The 25,403-nt window shown below is 38.1% G+C and overlaps 1 protein-coding gene across 1 annotated transcript in view; it reads right to left on the reverse strand.

Annotated features, from left to right (window-relative positions):
• Nucleotides 1-457: 457 nt before the first annotated feature.
• LOC147006132 (complement factor H-like) overlaps nt 458-25,403 on the reverse strand; it is a 54,299-nt gene continuing 29,353 nt past the window's right edge. Inside the window, exons 3-6 of the mRNA XM_085834646.1 lie at nt 23,675-23,869; nt 23,127-23,303; nt 2,942-3,124; nt 458-782 (exon numbers count right to left, since the gene is read on the reverse strand). Coding sequence (XP_085690772.1) covers nt 586-782; nt 2,942-3,124; nt 23,127-23,303; nt 23,675-23,869 — 752 coding nt within the window. The 3' untranslated portion in view covers nt 458-585. The remainder of the gene's footprint in view (nt 783-2,941; nt 3,125-23,126; nt 23,304-23,674; nt 23,870-25,403) is intronic.

Consider the following 25,403-nt stretch of genomic DNA (forward strand, 5'->3'; position numbering starts at 1 on the left):
AATATTATTGCAGTGATAGACTCATACACCCTGTGAAAATCTTAATCCATTTGTAAAATTGCTTGAATCTTTTATTATTTCAATGTATCAAATATTAGAAGTTCATATGCAAGAAGTTTCTTAGATTCTTTTATTTGAAAGTATTATATAGTAATTAATTATATGCATTAGTGATATAATATATGATAGTTTGGATGTTACATGCTTTGTGAAATCATATTAATTTGAAGAATCAGTCAATATATCTTTTATTTACTGTAAATCAGAACCTTACATCAAAAGGTATCTAGGAAAATCTGAGAATGTTCTGAATAGAAACAGCTGTTGAAGAACTTACATCTACTTTCTTGTTTGACATAGTTTGTCCTTGGACATATCATATTTTGGATTAGGAGTTTTGAATGTACTGCTTTTGCATTTTGGCAATAGTCTTTAAAGTTACAAATTAATCACCATATAACAAAAATGTTTATATTTATGAGAAGACATGAGTTAAACAACATTTCAAATGCAAATTGAAAGTATATTAGTGACATGCATGTGCATTTCTAAATCATAAAATGAACTAATAAATGTATTATGATTTTATTCACAAGTGGGATAATTGATGATGCCATCAATGCACTTTGTACGAAATGGCAGTGATCCTCTTGCTTTATGATATCCATATTTACATCCAAATTCAATATCCTCCCCTGAGTAGAAATAAATCTTTTCAGTGTGTCTCCATTTGAGAATTATTTTGTGTGCTTCCATAATGTTTTCTGGTATTACACACGCATCTGAAGGAAAAAATACAAAATTTCATTAAGTAATACATAAAACCAACAGAAATTACCCATATCTATAGACCAATTTGGGTTTTCTCTGAAAATTATCTATAAATTTAATGTCATTATCAGTAACTTCAAAAATTAATTTTTGATTTGAAAACTAATTTGTGTATCTGCAGTTAACTCATCTTAATAGACATTCCAATAAAATTGTGTTAGAGAACTGATATCATATACAGTAAATGATATAAAAATAATTGGGAGATAATAAAATTTTGATAATGTCTGTTATTCTTGGCAAAGTCAACTGAAAGTTGGTCAATGACAAAGATGTAAGAACAAACCACTGAAAGTACAAGGAAACACAACAGGGAAACAGTTCATTGGTTTTGGACATTGAATGTGTGGAAGGGTTTCAAATTGTAAGGCAAAAAACAAACCTTGACCCCTGGATTTCATCACAATGAGGTACTTGTGCATAGCGTAGAGCATAATCAATACAAATAAGAAATAGGAAGCTAGGTGAATCAGAATAAATGGTTGTCTATTGTTTGTTTCTAGGTATTTACATATCTTTTTAAGGGGTATCTTATGCCAAGAAAACATAAAAACGTGAAAATTAATTGTTTTCGTTTGGGTTGGATTGGGTTTGGTTTCATTTGATTTGATTTGATTATGTCCTGATTAGAAGTTATTACACCACTTCGACTAAATTGACTGTATCTTTTTTTTGGAAAAGGCTTTGCAGTATATCTGTCTTATATTTTAGTTAAATAATTGATCAGGATTTCAGTTTGTTGATAACATTAAAATGAACTGTCATTAGTCTGTGGTAAAATGTATTTTAAAAGAAAAATAAGCCAACCAAAATTGGATAAATGAGTAGATACTTTAAAAAAAAATACATATGAACTGAAGTAAAAAAAAAAAAACCCCTTAATATCATTTGCTGTCATTTTTTACCAAAGCCATAATAAGATGACTTGTCACTCAGTTAGAATAGCATTAGAGAAAGGAGCCCTTAAAATTACAAATGGTAATGAATGTGCGGTAGAAACCTCGTAAGGTCTTGATGGAAATGTGACTAAGAAAAGTTACTATAGATGACAACTGAGATTTCTTAAAATTTAAAAATAGATTTTACATATATTGTTCCTGAATACCTTTTTTACTATATACTAAAGGAAATAAAATGAACCTCCTAAAACTGCATATATATGATTATTGGAAACTGCTACATGAGTGTAGATAAGATGAAAAAACTTTCTGAACTAATAGCAATTGATGAATTTATAAAGAAAATGTGGGGTACTTAAATGTGAAAGTTTGTTCAGACATTAAAGATATATTTTATTATTTTAGTTACAAAAAGGCATTGGAGGACATTAAGAGAAATGAGCCAAATATAGGAAGACAACCACTTTGTGTTCTTTCTTAGAGAATGAAAAGATAGACTAAATAAACTCTAGAATGCATGACAGTGACTAATAGAAGTTACTTGTCTTATCTAAGGGCAGGGGGTGTTGTATGGATTTAATAAATGCAGGATGTAGATAGCTGTGATTTGAAAAATAATGGCTTCCATAGGCTCACCTATTGCTTATTCATTGGGGATTGGTGACACTCAAAAAGGATTAGGAGCTATTGACCTTGTTAGAGTTGGTATAGCCTTGTTAGAAGATGTATGTCTATTTCTTACTGCTGTCTGCAGAGTCAGATGTACAATGCTCAACTACTTCTCTGCCATTATGTTTGCCTTCATGCCAGCATGCTTCCAAATATGATGATAGTAGTCTAAATCTCTGAAATTATAAGCTATTCCCAACAAATGCTCTCTTTTCTAAGTGTTACCATGATCATAGTATCTCTTCACAGCAATAGAACACCGACTGAGATAATAGGTATAGAATATCATGCTGGTGCCAAGTTTTGTGGACATTAATACATGTTAGTAAAAACTTAATTGTAAAGAATAACACGCAGAATTTTATTTGACAGGTGGGTGTTATAAAAAGTACCTAATAATCTTGTTTTTATCACATGCAAATGTTTTGCACTGGAGAACAAACAAAATAATACATCTATTTTGTGAATTTTCTATTATTAACAGAAAAATATCCATAATATAAAACAAATTCTCCTGTAATCTATGAGAATAAGGTACTTACGTAAGCAGGTTGGTGGCTCAGACCACTTTCCATTTCTACATGTTATTGTCTTCTTTCCCTTAAGGAGATAATACTTCTGGCATTGATAGTCAACTGATGAGAATGGTTCATATTCTGGTAATGACAAGGAGGTGATGTCTCCATTGTCAATAGGGGGAGGAGGCCCACATTTCCCTGTTGAGTCTAAGGAGAAAACATTTGAAGTGCTGAGAATCAAGTCAAGTTATAGGCTCAAGAAGAACCAAAAATAATACAATATTAAATTCGACTTTAGCATTTTCTAGCAAAATAAATGATTACTTGAAGAAAGATTAATCATATAAACTGAGAGTTGCAAGTTCTTCCTTTTCACATAAGGCACTTGCTTAACTACAGCAAACATGTCTGCTCTGAAGCCTTCAAGTACTAGTAAATATCTTAACAGCTCTGAACACACAGATGCCAATGTAGATAGGCAACTTTTAAAAGAAACTTGATAGTATATGACCCTTTATATTCCCACTCTTTATCATTTTTCTAGAAATACATTTGTAAATAAGATTTTACAGTTTATAAATCTACAGAAGGCTAATGAGGGTTTCTGGGTTTTTGATAGGGTCAAAATAAGCATAGACATCTATATGTTATACTTTTGCTAAGTATATCTGAAATGCTTAGACCTAGTATTTTTAGTAAACATTACATGAAGAGATGAGACATTGAAAATTCTAGCAAAAAATTCAGAGCTCATCTAACTGCATAATACTTTGCTATATGTTTTTGGTTTTGACTACTGAGTGCCCTTGTGAGGACATAGGAAAAGTCTGAAATAAAAACTACTAATTCCATTCAGTAAGATCTTAAAAGGAGCATCAGGAATCTGAAATAAATGCCAACATTTTTAAGATAAAAACAAAACATTCAAGATTCAAACAAAATTAAAGTTTTAGTGTAAAGGAAAATGAAAACAATTGCTCATTAGGTATGAATGTTCATATTCAAGAACTGAGTAAACTCAAATAGGACAAGTCCCATGAAGCTCCTGAAAATCCATCTTTGAAAATGCTTAAAGAAAACATCTTGGAAAAAAATCAGTAGAAAGTCATCATCAACCACAGCGTACCAAAATTCAAAAAAAATGGTACCCCTATCTACTGCCACACAGACCATAGGAAGTTTTAAAAAAAAAAATGAGTGTCTGCCTTAAGTTCCATATCCTGTGGTGCTAGCCTTTTGAATAAAGACATCAATGAAGAGATTATCCAATAAAAGAAGATAAAGGGGAATTATCTCCAGCAGAGTTCTTCCTAGAGAATAACTACCAGAATTTATTATATAAGTAAATAAAAATTAAGACTAGAAGAAATTTAGTAAAATTAGGGATATATAGTAGATGACCTTTGTACTCATAAAATTAGGTTTGTGTTTCAAGTGAAACATAGCATTTAAGAATAGTGGTAAAAAAATAAAACCTAATTATAGGAGTCAGAGGGAGGGAGGGACATGAATAAGAGAAGGGAGGAAAAGAAGAAGAAGGGCAGAATCAGATAGGGAGACAGGACAAAATCCTAGAGGGCAAGGAGAATGAATAGAAATATGCACCACTGTTGTTTGGGGGACTGGGGAATCTCAAGAAAGTGCAAGACAGCAAGGATATGAGAGGCTCCAAAGATCCAATGGGGATCCAACTCCCTTCAAGATAGCCACAAATAACATAAAATATCTTGGGGTTAAATCTAAACAAATGAGTGAAAGATCTGCATGACAATAACTTCAAGTCTTTCAAGAAAGAAACTGAAGATTTCAGAAAATGGAGAGATCTACCATGTTCATTGCTTGGCAGAATTTACATAGTAAAAATGGAGATCTTACTAAAGGCAATCTATAGATTCAATGCAATTCCCATCAAAATCCCAACACAATTCTTCAAAGATATGGAAAAGGCAATTCTCAAATTCATTAGGAAGGGCAAAAACCCAGAATAGTGAAAACAATTCTTAACAGTAAAAGAACAGCTGGGGGAAATCACCATCCCTGACCTCAAGCTCTATTGCAGAGCAATCGTGATAAAAACTGTCTGGTATTGGTACACAGATAGACAATTTGATCTAAGGAATAGAATTGAAGACCCAGATACAAAGCCACTCATGGACGACAGTTGATCTTTAACAAAGATGCTAAAAATAAGCAATGGAAAGAAGAAAGCATCTTCAAAAATCAGTGGTGGCCTAACTGGCTGTCTGTATGTAGAAAAATGAAAATAGAATCTAATAGAATAGAAAGTGGGAAGGAGCCTTGAACTCATTTGCACAGGAAGAAGATTCCTAAAAAAAAAAAAAAAAAAAAAAAAAAAACCTGTTGGCTCAGGATCTAAGATCAAGAATTGACAATTGAGCCCTCACAAAACTGTAAAGATTCTGTAAGGCAAAGGACATAGTCAATAAGACAGATCAGCAACCTACAGATTGGGAAAAAAATCTTCACTAACCCTACATGCAAGAAAGGGCTAATATTCAAAATATATAAAGAATTCAAGAAGCTCACCACCACCACCACCACCACCACCACCACCAACAACAACAACAACAACAACAATAACAAAATCAAACAACCCCAACAAATAATGAGATATAGAATTAAAATAAGAAATTACAATGGAGGAATCTAGAATGGCTGAGAAGTACCTAAAGAAATGTTCAACATCCTTAGTCATTAGGGAAATGCAAATCAAAACTACCCTGAGATTCCACATCACACAAGTCAGAATGGCTAAGATGAAAAACTCAGGTGACAGCACATGCTGTCTCCATTGCTGATGGGATTGCAAACTGGTACAACCACTCTGGAAATCAATCTGGAGTTTCCTCAGAAAATTGGTAATTGATCTACCTGAAGACCCAGTAATATCTCTCTTGGGAATATTGCCCCACCAAAAGTTGCCCCACCATGCCACAGGGGCATGTGTTCCACTACTATGCTCATAGCAACCTTCTTTGTAATAGCCAGAAGCTGAAAACAACCTAGATGTCCCACAACAGAAGAATGGATACAGAAAATGTGGTTCCGGGACAGAGACCTGCCCTGCAGAGAGTACCATCTTGGCTCCGGGACTCCGCCGAACTTAGTCTACAGGTTAGAGTGAGGACCACAGAGGCAGACAGCTTCTGGGACAGGCGGGAGCCACAGAGCCGCTGAGGCAGCACCCTTTTGGGGCCGCAGACATCCGGCACCCTCCCAGTCGGAGGACAGTGACCTGCCCTGCAGGGAGCGCCATCTTGGCTCCGGGACTCCGCCGAGCTTAGTCTCTACAGGTCAGAGTGGGGACCACGGGGGCAGACGGCTTCTGGGACAGGCAGGAGCCACAGAGCCGCTGAGGCAGCACCCTTTTGGGGCCGCAGACGTCCGGCACCCTCCCAGCCAGAGGACAGAGACCTGCCCTGCAGAGAGTGCCATCTTGGCTCCGGGACTCCGCCGAACTTAGTCTACAGGTTAGAGTGAGGACCACAGAGGCAGACAGCTTCTGGGACAGGCGGGAGCCACAGAGCCGCTGAGGCAGCACCCTTTTGGGGCCGCAGACATCCGGCACCCTCCCAGTCGGAGGACAGTGACCTGCCCTGCAGGGAGCGCCATCTTGGCTCCGGGACTCCGCCGAACTTAGTCTGTACAGGTCAGAGTGAGGACCACAGAGGCAGACAGCTTCTGGGACAGGCGGGAGCCACAGAACCGCTGAGGCAGCACCCTTTTGGGGCCGCAGACATCCGGCACCCTCCCAGTCGGAGGACAGTGACCTGCCCTGCAGGGAGCGCCATCTTGGCTCCGGGACTCCGCCGAACTTAGTCTGTACAGGTCTGCTGACAGAGGATACTCAGAATCCCCAGAAGAACAACCTCTGAACAGAGACAACTATAACAACTCCAGAGATTACCAGATGGCGAGAGGTAAAGGTAAGAATCTTACTAACAGAAACCAAGACCACTCACCATCATCAGGACCCAGCACTCCCACTTCGCCCAGTCCAGGGCACCCCAACACACCTGAAAAACTAGACCTGGATTTAAAAGCATATCTCATGATGATGGTAGAGGACATCAAGAAGGACTTTAAAGAACTACAGGAGAACATGGCTAAAGAGTTACAAGTCCTTAAAGAAAAACAGGAAAACACAACCAAACTGGTAGAAGTCCTTAAAGAGAAACAGGAAAACACATCCAATCAGATGATGGAAATGAACAAAACCATACTAGACCTAAAAAGGGAAGTAGACACAATAAAGAAAACCCAAAATGAGGCAACACTGGAGATAGAAACCCTAGGAAAGAAATCTGGAACCATAGATGCAAGCATCAGCAACAGAATACAAGAGATGGAAGAGAGAATCTCAGGTGCAGAAGATTCCATAGAGAACATGGGCACAACAATCAAGGAAAATGGAAAATGCAAAAAGATCCTAACTCAAAACATCCAGGAAATACAGGACACAATGAGAAGACCAAACCTACGGATAATAGGAGTGGATGAGAATGAAGATTTTCAACTCAAAGGACCAGCAAACATCTTCAACAAAATTATAGAAGAAAACTTCCCAAATCTAAAGAAAGAGATGCCCATGAACATACAAGAAGCCTACAGAACTCCAAATAGGCTGGACCAGAAAAGAAATACCTCCCGACACATAATAATCAGAACAACAAATGCACTAAATAAAGATAGAATACTAAAAGCAGTAAGAGAAAAAGGCCAAGTAACATATAAAGGCAAGCCTATCAGAATTACAACAGATTTTTCACCAGAGACTATGAAAGCTAGAAGATCCTGGACAGATGTTATACAGACACTAAAAGAACACAAATTCCAGCCCAAGCTACTATACCCAGCCAAACTCTCAATTAACATAGATGGAGAAAACAAAGTATTCCACGACAAAGCCAAATTCACACATTATCTCTCCACGAATCCAGCCCTTCAAAGGATAATAACAGAAAAAAACCAATACAAGGACAGGAACCACGCCCTAGAAACAACAAGAAGGTAATCCCTCAACAAACCTAAAAGAAGACAGCCACAAGAACAGAATGCCAACTTTAACAACAAAAATAACAGGAAACAACAATTACTTTTCCTTAATATCTCTTAATATCAATGGACTCAACTCCCCGATAAAAAGACATAGACTAACAAACTGGCTACACAAACAAGACCCAACATTTTGCTGCTTACAAGAAACTCATCTCAGAGAAAAAGATAGACACTACCTCAGAATGAAAGGCTGGAAAACAATTTTCCAAGCAAATGGTCTGAAGAAACAAGCTGGAGTAGCCATTCTAATATCAGATAAGATTGACTTCCAACCCAAAGTCATCAAAAAAGACAGGGAGGGGCACTTCATACTCATCAAAGGTAAAATCCTCCAAGAGGAACTATCAATCCTGAATATCTATGCTCCAAATACAAAGGCAGCCTCATTCATTAAAGAAACTTTAGTAAATCTCAAAGCACACATTGCACCTCATACAATAATAGTGGGAGACTTCAACACACCACTTTCACCAATGGACAGATCATGGAAACAGAAACTAAACAGGGACACAGTGAAACTAACAGAAGTTATGGATCAAATGGATCTGGTAGATATCTACAGAACATTTTACCCTAAAACAAAAGGATACACCTTCTTCTCAGCACCTCATGGTACCTTCTCCAAAATTGACCACATAATTGGTCACAAAACAGGACTCAACAGATACAAAAATATTGAAATTGTCCCATGCATCCTATCAGATCACCATGGACTAAGGCTGATCTTCAATAACAAAATAAATAATAGAAAGCCAACCTTCACGTGGAAACTGAACAACACTCTTCTTAATGATACCTTGGTCAAGGAAGGAATAAAGAAAGAAATTAAGGACTTTTTAGAGTTCAATGAAAATGAAGCCACAACATACCCAAACTTATGGGACGCAATGAAAGCATTTCTAAGAGGAAAACTCATAGCTCTGAGTGCCTCCAAAAGGAAACTAGAAAGAGCACACATTAGCAGCTTGACAACACACCTAAAAGCACTAGAACAAAAGGAAGCAAATTCACCCAAGAGGAGTAGACGGCAGGAAATAATCAAACTCAGGGGTGAAATCAACCAAGTGGAAACAAGAAAAACTATTCAAAGAATCAACCAATCAAGGAGCTGGTTCTTTGAGAAAATCAACAAGATAGATAAACCCTTAGCCAGACTCACTAGAGGGCACAGGGAAAGCATCCTAATTAACAAAATTAGAAATGAAAAAGGAGACATAACAACAGATCCTGAAGACATCCAAAACACCATCAGATCCTTCTACCAAAGGCTATACTCAACAAAACTGGAGAACCTGGATGAAATGGAGAAGTTCCTAGACAGATACCAGGTACCAAAGTTGAATCAAGATCAGGTTAATGATCTAAACAGCCCTATATCCCCCAAAGAAATAGAAGCAGTCATTAATAGTCTCCCAACCAAAAAAAGCCCAGGACCAGATGGGTTTAGTGCAGAGTTCTATCAGACCTTCAAAGAAGATCTAATCCCAGTTCTTCACAAACTATTCCACAAAATAGAAACAGAAGGTACTCTACCCAACTCATTCTATGAAGCCACAATTACTCTGATACCTAAACCACAAAAAGACCCAACAAAGATAGAAAACTTCAGACCAATATCCCTTATGAATATTGATGCAAAAATCCTCAATAAAATTCTTGCTAACCGAATCCAAGAACACATCAAAACAATCATCCATCCTGACCAAGTAGGTTTCATCCCAGGGATGCAGGGATGGTTCAATATACGGAAATCCATCAACGTAATCCAGTATATAAACAAACTCAAAGACAAAAACCACATGGTCATCTCGCTAGATGCGGAAAAAGCATTTGACAAGATCCAACACCCATTCATGATAAAAGTCTTGGAAAGATCAGGAATTCAAGGCCCATACCTAAACATGATAAAAGCAATCTACAGCAAACCAGTAGCCAACATCAAAGTAAATGGTCAGAAGCTTGAAGCAATCCCTCTAAAATCAGGGACTAGACAAGGCTGTCCACTTTCTCCATACCTATTCAACATTGTACTTGAAGTCCTAGCCAGAGCAATTCGACAACAAAAGGAGATCAAAGGGATACAAATTGGAAAAGATGAAGTCAAAATATCACTTTTTGCAGATGATATGATAGTATATATAAGTGACCCTAAAAATTCCACCAGAGAACTCCTAAGCCTGATAAACAGCTTCGGTGAAGTAGCTGGATATAAAATTAACTCAAACAAATCAATGGCCTTTCTCTACACAAAGAATAAACAGGCTGAGAAAGAAATTAGGGAAACAACACCCTTCTCAATAGTCACAAATAATATAAAATATCTTGGCGTGACTCTAACTAAGGAAGTGAAAGATCTGTATAATAAAAACTTCAAGTCTCTGAAGAAAGAAATTATAGAAGATCTCAGAAGATGGAAAGATCTCCCATGCTCATGGATTGGCAGGATCAACATTGTAAAAATGGCTATCTTGCCAAAAGCAATCTACAGATTCAATGCAATCCCCATCAAAATTCCAAATCAATTCTTCAACGAATTAGAAAGTGCAATCTGCAAATTCATCTGGAATAACAAAAAACCTAGGATAGCAAAAACTCTTCTCAAGGATAAAAGAACCTCTGGTGGAATCACCATGCCGGACCTAAAGCTCTACTACAGAGCAATTGTGATAAAAACTGCATGGTACTGGTATAGTGACAGACAAATAGACCAATGGAATAGAATTGAAGACACAGAAATGAACCCACACACCTACGGTCACTTGATCTTCGACAAGGGAGCTAAAAACATCCAGTGGAAGAAAGACAGCATTTTCAACAAATGGTGCTGGCACAACTGGTTGTTAACATGTAGAAGAATGCGAATCGATCCATTCCTATCTCCTTGTACTAAGGTCAAGTCTAAGTGGATCAAGGAACTTCACATAAAACCAGAGACACTGAAACTTATAGAGGAGAAAGTGGGGAAAAGCCTTGAAGATATGGGCACAGGGGAAAAATTCCTGAATAGAACAGTAATGGCTTGTGCTGTAAGATCGAGAATTGGCAAGTGGGACCTCATGAAACTACAAAGCTTCTGCAAGGCTAAAGACACCATCAATAAGACAAAAAAACCACCAACAGATTGGGAAATGATCTTCACCTATCCTAAATCAGATAAGGGACTAATATCCAATATATATAAAGAACTCAAGAAGGTGGACTCCAGAAAGTCAAATAACCCCATTAAAAAATGGGGCTCAGAACTGAACAAAGAATTCTCACCTGAGGAATACCGAATGGCAGTGAAACACCTGAAAAAATGTTCAACATCCTTAATCATCAGGGAAATGCAAATCAAAACAACCCTGAGATTCCACCTCACACCAGTCAGAATGGCTAAGATCAAAAATTCAGGTGACAGCAGTTGCTGGTGAGGATGTGGAGAAAGAGGAACACTCCTCCATTGTTGGTGGGATTGCAAGCTTGTACAACCACTCTGGAAATCAGTCTGGCGGTTCCTCAGAAAATTGGACATAGTACTACCGGAGGATCCAGCAATACCTCTCCTGGGCATATATCCAGAAGATGTCCCAACCGGTAAAAAGGACACATGTTCCACTATGTTCATAGCAGCCCTATTTATAATAGCCAGAAGCTGGAAAGAACCCAGATGTCCCTCAACAGAGGAATGGATACAGAAATTATGGTACATTTACACAATGGAGTACTACTCAGCTATTAAAAAGAATGAATTTATGAAATTCCTAGCCAAATGGATGGACCTGGAGGGCATCATCTTGAGTGAAGTAACACAATCACAAAAGAACTCACACAATATGTATTCACTGATAAGTGGATATTAGCCCAAAACTTAGGATACCCAAGATTTAAGATACAATTTGCTAAACGCATGAAACTCAAGAAGAATGAAGACCAAAGTGTGGACACTGTGCACCTTCTCAGAATTGGGAACAAAACACCCAGGGAAGGAGTTACAGAGACAAAGTTCGTAGCGGTGATGAAAGGATGGACCATTTAGAGACTGCCGTATCCAGGGATCCATCCCATAATCAACTTCTAAACGCTGACACCATTGCATACACTAGCAAGATTTTGCTGAAAGGACCCAAATATAGCTGTCTCTTGTGAGACGATGCTGGGGCCTAGCAAACACAGGAGTGGATGTTCACAGTCAGCTATTGGATGTATCACAGGGCTCCCAATGGAGAAGCTAGAGTAAGTACCCAAGGAGCTAAAGGGATCTGCAACCCTATTGTTGGAACAACATGATGTACAAACTAGAACCCCGGAGCTCTTGTCTCTAGCTGCATATGTATCGAAAGATGGCCTAGTCAGCCATCAATGGAAAGAGAGGCCCATTGGACTTGCAAACTTTATATGCCCCAATATAGGGGAATGCCAGGGCCAAAAGAATGGGAATGGGTGGGTAGGGAAGTGGGGGGCGCTATGGGGGACTTTTGGGATAGTATTGGAAATGTAATTGAGGAAAATATGTAATAAAAATATAAAAAAAAAAAAGAAAATGTGGTTCCTTTACACAGTGGAATACTACTTAGCTTTTAAGAATGAGGACCTCCTGAGTGTTTTGGGCAAATGGATGGCACTAGAAATTATCATCCTGAGTGAGGGAACTCAGACTTACATGGTATGTAGTTACTAATAAGTGGATATTAGCCAAAAAAAAAAGGTAAACAATAACCAAGATACAGTTCATAGAAATCAAAAAGTTCAACAAGCTGATGGGCCCAAGTCAGGATGCCTCACTTCCACTTGGAGGAGGGAGAAGAAAGCAACCACAAGTGGGGATGAATAAAGGGATCTGGGAGTGAAAGGGGTAGGGTGGGGGAGAGGAGAACCTGATCTGGTACTGGGTTGGGGATAAGAAATGAAGCCCTGAGGGCCAGCACAAAGAATGGAAACATGCATCCTCTGAAGGGAGTTGATTGGGGGAACTCTCCAGAATGTATCAGAGACATAGGAGGTGACTGACTCTCAGGACTCAAAGGGAGGGACCCTAGATAAAATGACCTACAGTGTGGAGAGGGAATTGTAGAGCCCACTTTCAGTAGAAAGACAGGACATCTCATGAGTGATGGGGATTCTTCCCCACCTTTAAATCTCTGACCCATAATTGTTCCTCTCTGAAAGAATTGCAAGGTTGGAAATGGAGAAGAGCCTGAGGAAAAGAAGGTCCAGTGGCCCATAGTGGGATCGAGCTCATGGGGAGACCCCAAGGCCTGACACTATTACTGAGGTTATGGAGCACTCACAAAAAGGGAACTATTATGACAGAGAAAAGAAGAAAATAAAGAAAATATCCTGAGTGAGGTAACCCATACATGAACGGACATATTTAGTTTATACTCACTGATATGTAGATATTATCCCAAAAGCTCAGAATACCTACAATAATATTCATAGACCATATGATGCTTAAAAAGAAGTAAGACCAAAGTGTCAAAGCATGTATGCTTCAATCCCACTTAGAAGGGGCAACAAAATAATCACAGGAGATAGAGGGATGGAAGAACCTGGAAGATATAGAGATTAATTAGGTAATTAATTAGGTAAAAATGAGTGAGTGTATGTGTGGTGGTGGTGGCTAGTTATTGGAAGAGCCAGAAGAGAAGTCAAGAGGGTCAGGAGAATGAATAGAAATATGGAGCAGTGAGGCAGGTAGAGGAACTAGAAAGTCCCAGATGCCAGGGAAGGGAGAGGTTCTCAAGATCCTATGGGGAAGACATTATCCAAGATACCCAACAAAGTAGAGAGAGGATAACCTCCAATAGATAGACATGGCCCCAGTTGAGGGATAGAGCCACCCACCCATCTCAAAAATTTTAACCTAGAATTGTTCCTTTCTAAAGGAATTGAAGGGGGGAAAAAGGAGCAGAGACTGAAGGAAAGGCCATTCAGAGACTGTCCCATGTTGGGATCCATGCCATCTATAGTTACCAAATCCCTACATTATTGCTGATAACATGATGTGCTTGCAGACTACAGACTGATATGGCTGTCCTCTGAGATGCACTGCCAGCACCTGACTAAGACAGATCCTATGGGGAAGACATTATCCAAGATACCCAACAAAGTAGAGAGAGAACAACCTCCAATAGATAGACATGGCCCCAGTTGAGGGATAGAGCCACCCACCCATCTCAAAAATTTTAACCTAGAATTGTTCCTTTCTAAAGGAATTGAAGGGGGGAAAAAGGAGCAGAGACTGAAGGAAAGGCCATTCAGAGACTGTCCCATGTTGGGATCCATGCCATCTATAGTCACCAAATCCCTACATTATTGCTGATAACATGATGTGCTTGCAGACTACAGCCTGATATGGCTGTCCTCTGAGATGCACTGCCAGCACCTGACTAAGACAGATGCAGATAGTCTCAGTCAACCATTAGACTGAGACTGTGGACCCCAACAGAAGAGTTAGGGGTTCGACTGAAGGAGATGAATGGGATTGTAACTTCAGAGGAAGAACTGCAGTATCAACTAAATGGGCCCCTCAGAACTCCCAGGAACTAAACCATAAATAAAGAAGTCATACATAGGCTCCTTCATTCTAGTGGTACATATGTAGCAGAGGATTGCCTTATCTGACATCAATAGGAAGGGAGGCACTTATTCCTGTGGAAGCTTGATGCCCCAGATAAGGTTGATGCTAAAGGGTGAGGCAGGAATGGGTAGATGGGTAGGTGGGTAAGCAGCTTCTTAGGAGAAAAATGGTTGGGGATGGGGAATGGGTAATTGGAGGGGAGATGAGGAAGTGAGACAACATTTGAAGTGGAAATAAATAATATAATTAATTAGCAAACTAATGACATTCCCATGGTTCCCAGAGTACTCTCTACACATCAGAAGCCCTAGCATGCCCAGGGTCTTAGGATCTCTGGTGAGTGGAACACAACATCTGTTCCAACAGAACCATGAGTGCCTGGGGCAACCAGGAATAGGGACACAGGAGACCTTTTTGACCAGTACCTTGGGTTCCTTCAGGTGGCCCTTGGTCTACCATGGTTTTGAACTCCATGGAGAGCCCCACCCAGGTTCTCCAGAGAAAGTATGACTTCCAGGTTTCATAGCACACCCAGGATCTTAGGATTTCTGGATACCAGAATCTCAGGAGCTTGGTCACACCAGGATCTTAGCATCTCAGAGGAAGCTTGACTGTTAAGAACTCTGACACACCCAGAATTTCAGGATCACAAGATCCCAGAATCACAGGATCACAGGATCACAGAGAAAGCTGAACTCTGTGGAGTTCTGACTCAACTGGGATTACAGAAAGGGCAGGCTTCAATAAGATATATCGTGGATAGGGAACACTTGAGATAATCAGATGGTGGGAGACGAGCATAAGAACAGAAGCAACAGCAACCGAAGTTACTTGGCATCATCAGATCCCAACTTTGACACCATATCAAGTCCTGGATATACCACCACACCAGAATAGCAAGGTATGGATACAAGGTCACTTCTCATGATAATGATGGAGGACTATAAAAAGGACATAAATAACTACCTTAAAGAAATACAGGAGAATAAAGAAGAAGCGCTTAAAGAGGAAACACAAAAATCCCCTAATGAATTATAGGAAAACACATCCAAACTGGTGAAAGAATTGAACAAAACCACCCAGGATCTAAAAATGGAAGTAGAAACAATAACGTAATCACAAAGGGAGACAACTCTGTAGATTGAAAACCTAGGAAAGACGTCAGGAGCCATAGTGGGACTTCCACTCATGGGACTGGGAAACAAAGGCCTAAAACTTTTTACCCACTACCTGTCCTGTCTGCAAAATGTGCTAGGGTGAAAGTATCTCAGTGTTTATGGGAGTGACCAATCAATGACTGATCTAAATTGAGGCCTAAACAGTGAAGGGAGTCCATACTCTACAATGGGAGGATGGCCAGGAATGGGAAGCTGTATGGCTCAGAGAAATGTAGTGGTACCAAACATTAGTGACAAACAAAAAATGTCAATGATTGCTAGTAATATTCTGCTACACTCATAGATTAGTGACTAGACTAATCATCTTCAGAAAAGCTTTGTTGAGCACCTGAATGGAAACAGATGCAGAGACACACAGACAAACAATAGGCAAAGATAGAACAACCCAGAAAAAGATGAGAAGAAAGGATTTTAGGAAACAGAAGGTTGGAGGATACTAGGAGTATACGGTAAACAGAATCAACTAAGCAGGGCTCATAGAGGTTACAGAGATGGAAGTTATAATCCTAGACACTGAGTTGGTCTGTATATACACTGTGTTTTCTTATTTTAGGCATTTTGTGGGACTCCTAACAGTGGCAGAGGGAGTGTCTCACTCCTTTGCCTGTTCTTGGGACCCTTTTCTGCCTACTGGGTTGCATTCTCCAGCTTTGATATGGCAATTTCAACCAAGTGTTATTGCATTCTGCTATGCTGTATTCATTTGTTATCACTAAGATGCCTGCTCTTTTCTGAAGGGAAATGGAGAACAGCTTATATGGAGGAGATTGGAGTGGAGGGGACTGGGAGGAATGGAGAGAAGTGTGGCTGAGGTCAGGATGTATTGCATGAGAAAAGAACAATGAAAACAGAATAAAAGAAAAATTAAAATTCTAGAATGAAAACAAGCAAGCAAGCATACAAACTAAAGCCTACAATGCATTATTCTATTGATATAATGTAGTAGAAACAAAACACAACAGTAAGGAAAGGAAATTTTAATACCTAGAATAGTAGAATTGAACTCAGGCTGAAGAGGGAAAGAGATAAATTCCTCAGAAGACTGGTTCTAGATGGTGTTGTAGTCATACAATCAGGTTCATCTTTCAGTGCCACTGACCTGAGCACTATATATTTATGAACTGTTTCCTGAAGAAAAATGATTTTTTCATAGGCAAATCCTTGGAATATGAGCATAAAGCTTTCAGTTCCTTTAAGGTATTTTGAGTTACTTGAAGGAAGAAAACTAAATCAATCAGCCTTAATAGGACTTTAAAAAGTAAAAAGACCAGAAATATTTTTAAAATATAGTATATTCATATATTTCAGACCAATTCATAAAAACTCTAGAAAGAATATGTAAAATTAAGGTTATAACAAAGCTAGTATAAAAGAAAAACATAACCAAACAGGTAGAAGACATTAAAGAGGAAACACAAAAATCCCTTAAAGAACTGCAGGAAAACACATCCAAACAGGTGATGGAATTGAATAAAACCATCCAAGACCTAAAAAGGGAAGTAGACACAATAAAGAAAACGCAAAGTGAGGCAACGCTGGAGATAGAAACCCTAGGAAAGAAATCTGGAACCATAGATACGAGCATCAGTAACAGAATACAAGAGATGGAAGAGAGAATCTCAGGTGCAGAAGATTCCATAGAGAACATCGGCACAACAATCAAAGAAAATGGAAAATGCAAAAAAGATCCTAACTCAAAACATCCAGGAAATCCAGGACACAATGAGAAGACCAAACCTACGGATAATAGAAGTGGATGAGAATGAAGATTTTCAACTCAAAGGACCAGCAAACATTTTCAACAAAATTATAGAAGAAAACTTCTCATATCTAAAGAAAGAGATGCCCATGAACATACAAGAAGCCTACAGAACTCCAAATAGACTGGACCAGAAAAGAAATACCTCCCGACACATAATAATCAGAACAACAAATGCACTAAATAAAGATAGAATACTAAAAGCAGTAAGAGAAAAAGGTCAAGTAACATATAAAGGCAAGCCTATCAGAATTACACCAGATTTTTCACCAGAGACTATGAAAGCCAGAAGATCCTGGACAGATGTTATACAGACACTAAAAGAACACAAATTCCAGCCCAGGCTACTATACCCAGCCAAACTCTCAATTAACATAGATGGAGAAACCAAAGTATTCCACGACAAAACCAAATTCACACATTATCTTTCCATGAATCCAGCCCTTCAAAGGATAATAACAGAAAAAAAAAAAAAAAAAACCAATACATGGACGGGAACCACGCCCTAGAAAAAACAAGAAGGTAATCCCTCAACAAACCTAAAAGAAGACAGCCACAAAAACAGAATGCCAACTTTAACAACAAAAATAACAGGAAGCAACAATTACTTTTCCTTAATATCTCTCAATATCAATGGACTCAACTCCCCAATAAAAAGACAGAGACTAACAAACTGGCTACACAAAAAAGACCCAACATTTTGCTGCTTACAGGAAACTCATCTCAGAGAAAAAGATAGACACTACCTCAGAATGAAAGGCTGGAAAACAATTTTCCAAGCAAATGGTATGAAGAAACAAGCTGGAGTAGCCATTCTAATATCTGATAAGATTGACTTCCAACCCAAACTCATCAAAAAAGACAGGGAGGGGCACTTCATACTCATCAAAGGTAAAATCCTCCAAGAGGAACTATCAATTCTGAATATCTATGCTCCAAATACAAAGGCATCAACATTCATTAAAGAAACTTTAATAAAGCTCAAAGCACACATTGCATCTCACACAATAATACTGGGAGACTTCAACACACCACTTTCATCAATGGACAGATCATGGAAACAGAAACTAAACAGGGACACAGTGAAACTAACAGAAGTTATGAATCAAATGGATCTGGCAGATATCTACAGAACATTCTATCCTGAAACAAAAGGATATACCTTCTTTTCAGCACCTCATGGTACCTTCTCCAAAAATGACCACAAAATTGGTCACAAAACAGGCCTCAACAGATACAAAAATATTGAAATTGTCCCATGCATCCTATCAGATCACCATGGATTAAGGCTGATCTTCAATAACAAAATAAATAATAGAAAGCCAACATTCACGTGGTAACGGAACAACACTCTTCTCAATGATACCTTGGTCAAGGAAGGAATAAAGAAAGAAATTAAAGACTTTTTAGAGTTCAATGAAAATGAAGCCACAACATACCCAAACTTATAGGACACAATGAAAGCATTTCTAAAAGGAAAACTCGTAGCGCTGAATGCCTCCAAAAGGAAACTAGAGAGAGCACACATTAGCAGCTTGACAACACACCTAAAAACGCTAGAACAAAAGGAAGCAAATTCACCCAAGAGGAGTAGATGGCAGGAAATAATCAAACTCATGGGCGAAATCAACCAAGTGGAAACAAGAAGAACAATTCAAAGAATCAACCAATCAAGGAGCTGGTTCTTTGAGAAAATCAACAAGATAGATAAACCCTTGGCCAGACTCACTAGAGGGCACAGGGAAAGCATTCTAATTAACAAAATCAGAAATGAAAAAGGAGACATAACATCAGATCTTGAGGACATCCAAAACACCATCAGATCCTTCTACAAAAGGCCATACTCAACAAAACTGGAGAACCTGGATGAAATGGAGAAGTTTCTAGACAGATATCCGGTACCAAAGTTGAATCAAGTTTAGGTTAATAATCTAAACAGCCCAATATCACCCAAAGAATTAGAAGCAGTCATTAATAGTTTCCCAACCAAAGAAAGCCCAGGACCAGATGAGTTTAGTGCTGAGTTCTATCAGACCTTCAAAGAAGATCTAATCCCAGTTCTTCACAAACTATTCCACAAAATAGAAACAGAAGGTACTCTACCCAACTCATTCTATGAAGCCACAATTACTCTGATACCTAAACCACAAAAAGACCCAACAAAGATAGAAAACTTCAGACCAATATCCCTTATGAATATTGATGCAAAAATCCTCAATAAAGTTCTTGGTAACCGAATTCAAGAACACATCAAAACAATCATCCATCCTGACCAAGTAGGTTTCATCCCAGGGATGCAGGGATGGTTCAATATACGGAAATCCATCAATGTAATCAAGTATATAAACAAACTCAAAGACAAAAACCACATGATCATCTCGTTAGATGGGGAAAAAGCATTTGACAAGATCCAACACACATTCATGATAAAAGTCTTGGTAAGATCAGGAATTCAAGGCCCATACCTAAACATGATAAAAGCAATCTACAGCAAACCAGTAGCCAACATCAAAGTAAATGGTGAGAAGCTTGAAGCAATCCCTCTAAAATCAGGGACTAGACAAGGCTGTCCACTTTCTCCATACCTATTCAACATTGTACTTGAAGTCCTAGTCAGAGCAATTCGACAACAAAAGCAGATCAAGGGGATACAAATTGGAAAAGATGAAGTCAAAATATCACTTTTTGCAGATGATATGATGATATATATAAGTGACCCTAAAAATTTCACCATGAACTCCTAAACCTGATAAACCGCTTTGGTGAAGTAGCTGGATATAAAATTAACTCAAACAAATCAATGGCCTTTCTCTACACAAAGAATAAACAGGCTGAGAAAGAAATTAGGGAAACAACACCCTTCTAAATAGTCACAAATAATATAAAACATCTTGGCGTAACTCTAACTAAGGAAGTGAAAGATCTGTATAATAAAAACTTCAAGTCTCTGAAGAAAGAAATTATAGAAGATCTCAGAAGATGGAAAGATCTCCCATGCTCATGGATTGGCAGGATCAACATTGTAAAAATGGCTATCTTGCCAAAAGCAATCTACAGATTCAGTGCAATCCCCATCAAAATCCCAACTCAATTCTTCAACGAATTAGAAAGGGCAATCTGCAAATTCATCTGGAATAACAAAAAACCTAGGATAGCAAAAACTCTTCTCAAGGATAAAAGAACCTCTGGTGGAATCACCATGCTGGACCTAAAGCTTTACTACAGAGCAATTGTGATAAAAACTGCATGCTACTGGTATAGTGGCAGACAAGTAGACCAATGGAATAGAATTGAAGACCCAGAAATGAACCCACACACCTATGGTCAATTGATCTTCGACAAGGGAGCTAAAACAATCCAGTGGAAGAAAGACAGCATTTTCAACAAATGGTGCTGGCACAACTGGTTGTTATCATGTAGAAGAATGCGAATGGATCCATTCCTATCTCCTCGTACTAAGGTCAAGTCTAAGTGGATCAAGGAACTTCACATAAAACCAGGGACACTGAAACTTATAGAGGAGAAAGTGGGGAAAACCCTTGAAGATATGGGCACAGGGGAAAAATTCTTGAATAGAACAGCAATGGCTTGTGCTGTAAGATCGAGAATTGACAAGTGGGACCTCATGAAACTGTAAAGCTTCTGCAAGGCAAAAGACACCATCAATAAGTCAAAAAAACCACCAACAGATTGGGAAAGGATCTTTACCTATCCTAAATCAGATAAGGGACTAATATCCAATATATATAAAGAACTCAAGAAGGTTGACTCCAGAAAGTCAAATAACCCCATTAAAAAATGGGGCTCAGAACTGAACAAAGAATTCTCACTTTAGGAATACCGAATGCCAGAGAAGCACCTGAAAAAATGATCAACATCCTTAATCATCAGGGAAATGCAAATCAAAACAACCCTGAGATTCCACCTCACACCAGTCAGAATGGCTAAGATCAAAAATTCAGGTGACAGCAGATGCTGGCGAGGATGTGGAGAAAGAGAAACACTCCTCCATTGTTGGTGGGATTGCAAGCTTGTACAACCACTCTGGAAATCAGTCTGGCGGTTCCTCAGAAAATTGGACATAGTACTACCGGATATCCAGCAATACCTCTCCTGGGCATATATCCAGAAGATGTCCCAACCGGTAAGAAGGACACATGCTCCACTATGTTCAAAGCAGCCTTATTTATAATAGCCAGAAACTGGAAAGTTTCCAGATTCCCCTCAACAGAGGAATGGATACAGAAATTATGGTACATTTACACAATGGAGTACTACTCAGCTATTAAAAAGAATGAATTTATGAAATTCCTAGCCAAATGGATGGACCAGGAGGGCATCATCTTGAGTGAGGTAACACAATCACAAAGGAACTCACACAATATGTATTCACTGATAAGTGGATATTAGCCCAAAACTTAGGATACCCAAGATATAAGATACAATTTGCTAAACGCATGAAACTCAAGAAGAATGAAGACCAAAGAGTGGACACTATGGCCCTTCTTAGAATTGGGAACAAAACACCCATGGAAGAAGTTACAGAGATAATGTTTGGAGCTGTGACGAAAGGATGGACCATCTAGAGACTGCCGTATCCAGGGATTCATCCCATAATCAGCTTCCAAACGCTGACAGCATTGCATACACTAGCAAGATTTTGCTGAAAGGACCCAGATATAGCTGTCTCTTGTGAGACTATGCTGGGGCCTAGCAAACACAGAAGTGGATGCTCACAGTCAGCTATTGGATGGATCACAGGGCTCCCAATGGAGGAGCTAGAGAAAATACCCAAGGAGTTAAAGGGATCTGCAGCCCTATAGGGGGAACAACATGATGAAGTTACTAGTATCCCAGAGCTCTTGTCTCTAGCTGCATATGTATCGAAAGATGGCCTAATAGGCCATCACTGGTAAGAGAGGCCCATTGGATTTGCAAACTTTATATGCCCCAATACAGGGGAATGCCAGGGCCAAAAGAATGGGAATGGGTGGGTAGCGAAGTGGGGGGGGTATGGGGGACTTTTGGGATAGCATTGGAAATTTAATTGAGCAAAATACGTAATCAAAAAAAAAATCCCAAGTGACATTAAAAGGAATGCATATCAACACTATGATGTTGTAACATTTTATAGATATTTCTTTTAAAAATAATTAATTGAGACATAACTCAGACATTTACAAGGACACACAATACGAAAATTGGTACAACGTAAACAGATTGATACAAAGATTGGAGAAAAACATCAAATCTGGACCATGCACACTACTCAAGAATTCCCTTCCCTATAACACATTATAGAGAATTCAGAGTTAATTAGCAGTTATTTAAAGTGTTAATATATGTCCATTGTGTTTAGCTATTTTGTATAATGGTAAATTATAATTTTATAATTGTTTTGAGTCAAATGCTAAGTAAGCTAAAAGCACATACTACTATAAAATTAAGTTTGCTAAATGTTTTGTTGTATTATGGCTTAAGATCGACTAGGAGTGTTTAGGTTGTATATACTTATCAAGAATCTTCAATATTCACTTATACACACTGGAAACAATGAAGCATTTTGCCACAGTTAATACAGAAGGGACAGAGAATCATGAGTATCTTGTGATGTAAGGGCTGGTTACTTACTGATACGGATGCATTTGGGAGGAGGGGACCAGCCATTCTCTGTACATGTCATTGTGTCTTGACCACTTTGAAGACTATAGCCATTGTAACACTGGACTTTTACAGACTGACCCTGTACATATATTTTTTGCCAGTATGCAGATTCTCCATTCTCCACATAATGGAAAACACATTTCCCTAAGAAACATAAAAAATAAAAAGTTAAAAAAAAGTAAAAGCTTTCATTTGCTTAAGTTAAATGTTATCGTTCCAGCTGTTTAATGAGCATGCATTGCATTCAGAAATAAAATTAATAACAAATGTTTAAATGAGTAGCATGTATCTTTAGTTTGTAGAAATAACATATGCAAGAGATAAAGGCATTTCCATAGTCCCTATTGTGTGTGTACATTTCATGAAGAGCTGCTCCCAAAGAACAGAAACTAGCCTTTTTGCTCACAAGTATTTTCGTTGGACTTATGTTTGTCATGAGAAACATAACTGTAATTATGTATGTGCTTTCTCTTTAAAAGAGTTAAACATATTTAAATACAAAGACATTGGCTTACTTATGCATGGGACTTCAGGCTCCCACCCTTGTGCTGTGCAACGAAGGTAGTCCCAGGAATGCCCAGAAGGTGGTAAAAACCCATCGTTACACTTATAGCTGTACTTTTTTCCTATAGACACTGGGAAGTTGGGTCTCAGGCTCTCTTCATAGTACAGCTGTCCATATTTGAATTGTGGAAATTCACAAGGTTTCACTTGAAGTTAAAAAAAAATTAAATAAAACAACCAGAAAAACACTCAAATCACATATAAAACTCTTGATTAGCAAATTACTTTTAATGAATTGAAAGAACAGTGGGGGTGTGGGACAAGGAAATAAGACAATAGAAAACACTGGTTTGTGAGGATATCATTTCATATAAAATCAAGTTAGTGCTGATACTCCAACAGAGAAGAGGATTAGAGATGTTTGTTAATATCAAATATGATAACTGCTTTTTATAATTTTCACTGAAACTAAAATATGGTATGAATATGGAATCATATGGAGCTAGTCCCATACCATTAATTGAAATTCTGTATTGTTCACTATATTGTTTATATGTAACATATGATTACTTCTTTTATATATGTAATAATTTGTGATTATTATTTATAATTTGTAATATTGAATGAGAACAATATCACTGTTTCATGAAGTGTGATTCTGCTTTAGGAAACCTTGTGCAATATATTAAAAGTTATTTCAACAAATACATATATCGACAAACTAATTTCATTAGGCTTCCTCATTCATTTTAGTTTTTGATTTATGAGAAAAATTCTCCAGAAATTTTTATACATTTATCACATGGTTTAAAAACTGTCATTTATTTTATAGTAAATGTTCTTCTTTAACAATTTTGAGAATCATATTTTTCATAGGATATCAATAAGTTAAATAAGCTTACTGAGATTTTGTTTTAAACAGTAACAAAAGGAGGCATGATTCAGGGTAGGAATATCATTATTTCCACAGTCCTCAGAGTTTTACCTACTCTTCATTCTCCAGTGGGCACAGGAGAACATGTTTACCTCTTTATACACAATTCTTGAAACAAACATAACATTCCTTAAAGTACATCATCACCTGAGGTGGTCATTACCTAACTGAGCCTTTTTTGACATCTTACACTTTCAAAATGCAGGTTGTGGCTGCATCATCAGTGACTGTTGGACCATGTATCACAGTGTTGATGTACTCTACTCAGCCTGCTGATCAATACATTTACCAGTTTTTCAATGTTCTAAATATTATGAGCACATCTCAAGATCATCTAGTTTTTACTGTGTTCAGCCCTAAGATCTTCTAATTTTTATTGATAAGTCTCATCCTACTACATATTCAACATGATATAAAAGATTAATTTCTGCAATCACGTGTAACACAGATTCATTGTCATTATCTTCTGTCTTGTTACAGTTGTCCTTTTGTAATGTATTTTCCCCAAAATACTAAAAGATTTGATGAAAATGATGAGTAAACATCGCTGAGGAGCATTTTAAAGTACAAAATGTTGTGTGATGAAATTACAGAGAGATTAATCATCCTTATCATATCCAGGAAATATCAGAAAGTTCACTGTAAAATAAATACAACACAGACAGTGCAGATATATTTGGGTAGATCTACATTTCAGAAACTCAAACTTAGTTGGGTTTCTGGCTCACTGTGCTACACAGATTCTTCACTTGTAATTGTAAACCTACTCAAAAGCCCAGGGCCAGGATGTCATAAGATCTGAGTTC

Source organism: Mus caroli, unplaced genomic scaffold (genome assembly GCF_978045245.1).
Source record: "Mus caroli unplaced genomic scaffold, Mus_caroli_1 scaffold_1, whole genome shotgun sequence".
Lineage (NCBI taxonomy): Eukaryota > Metazoa > Chordata > Mammalia > Rodentia > Muridae > Mus > Mus caroli.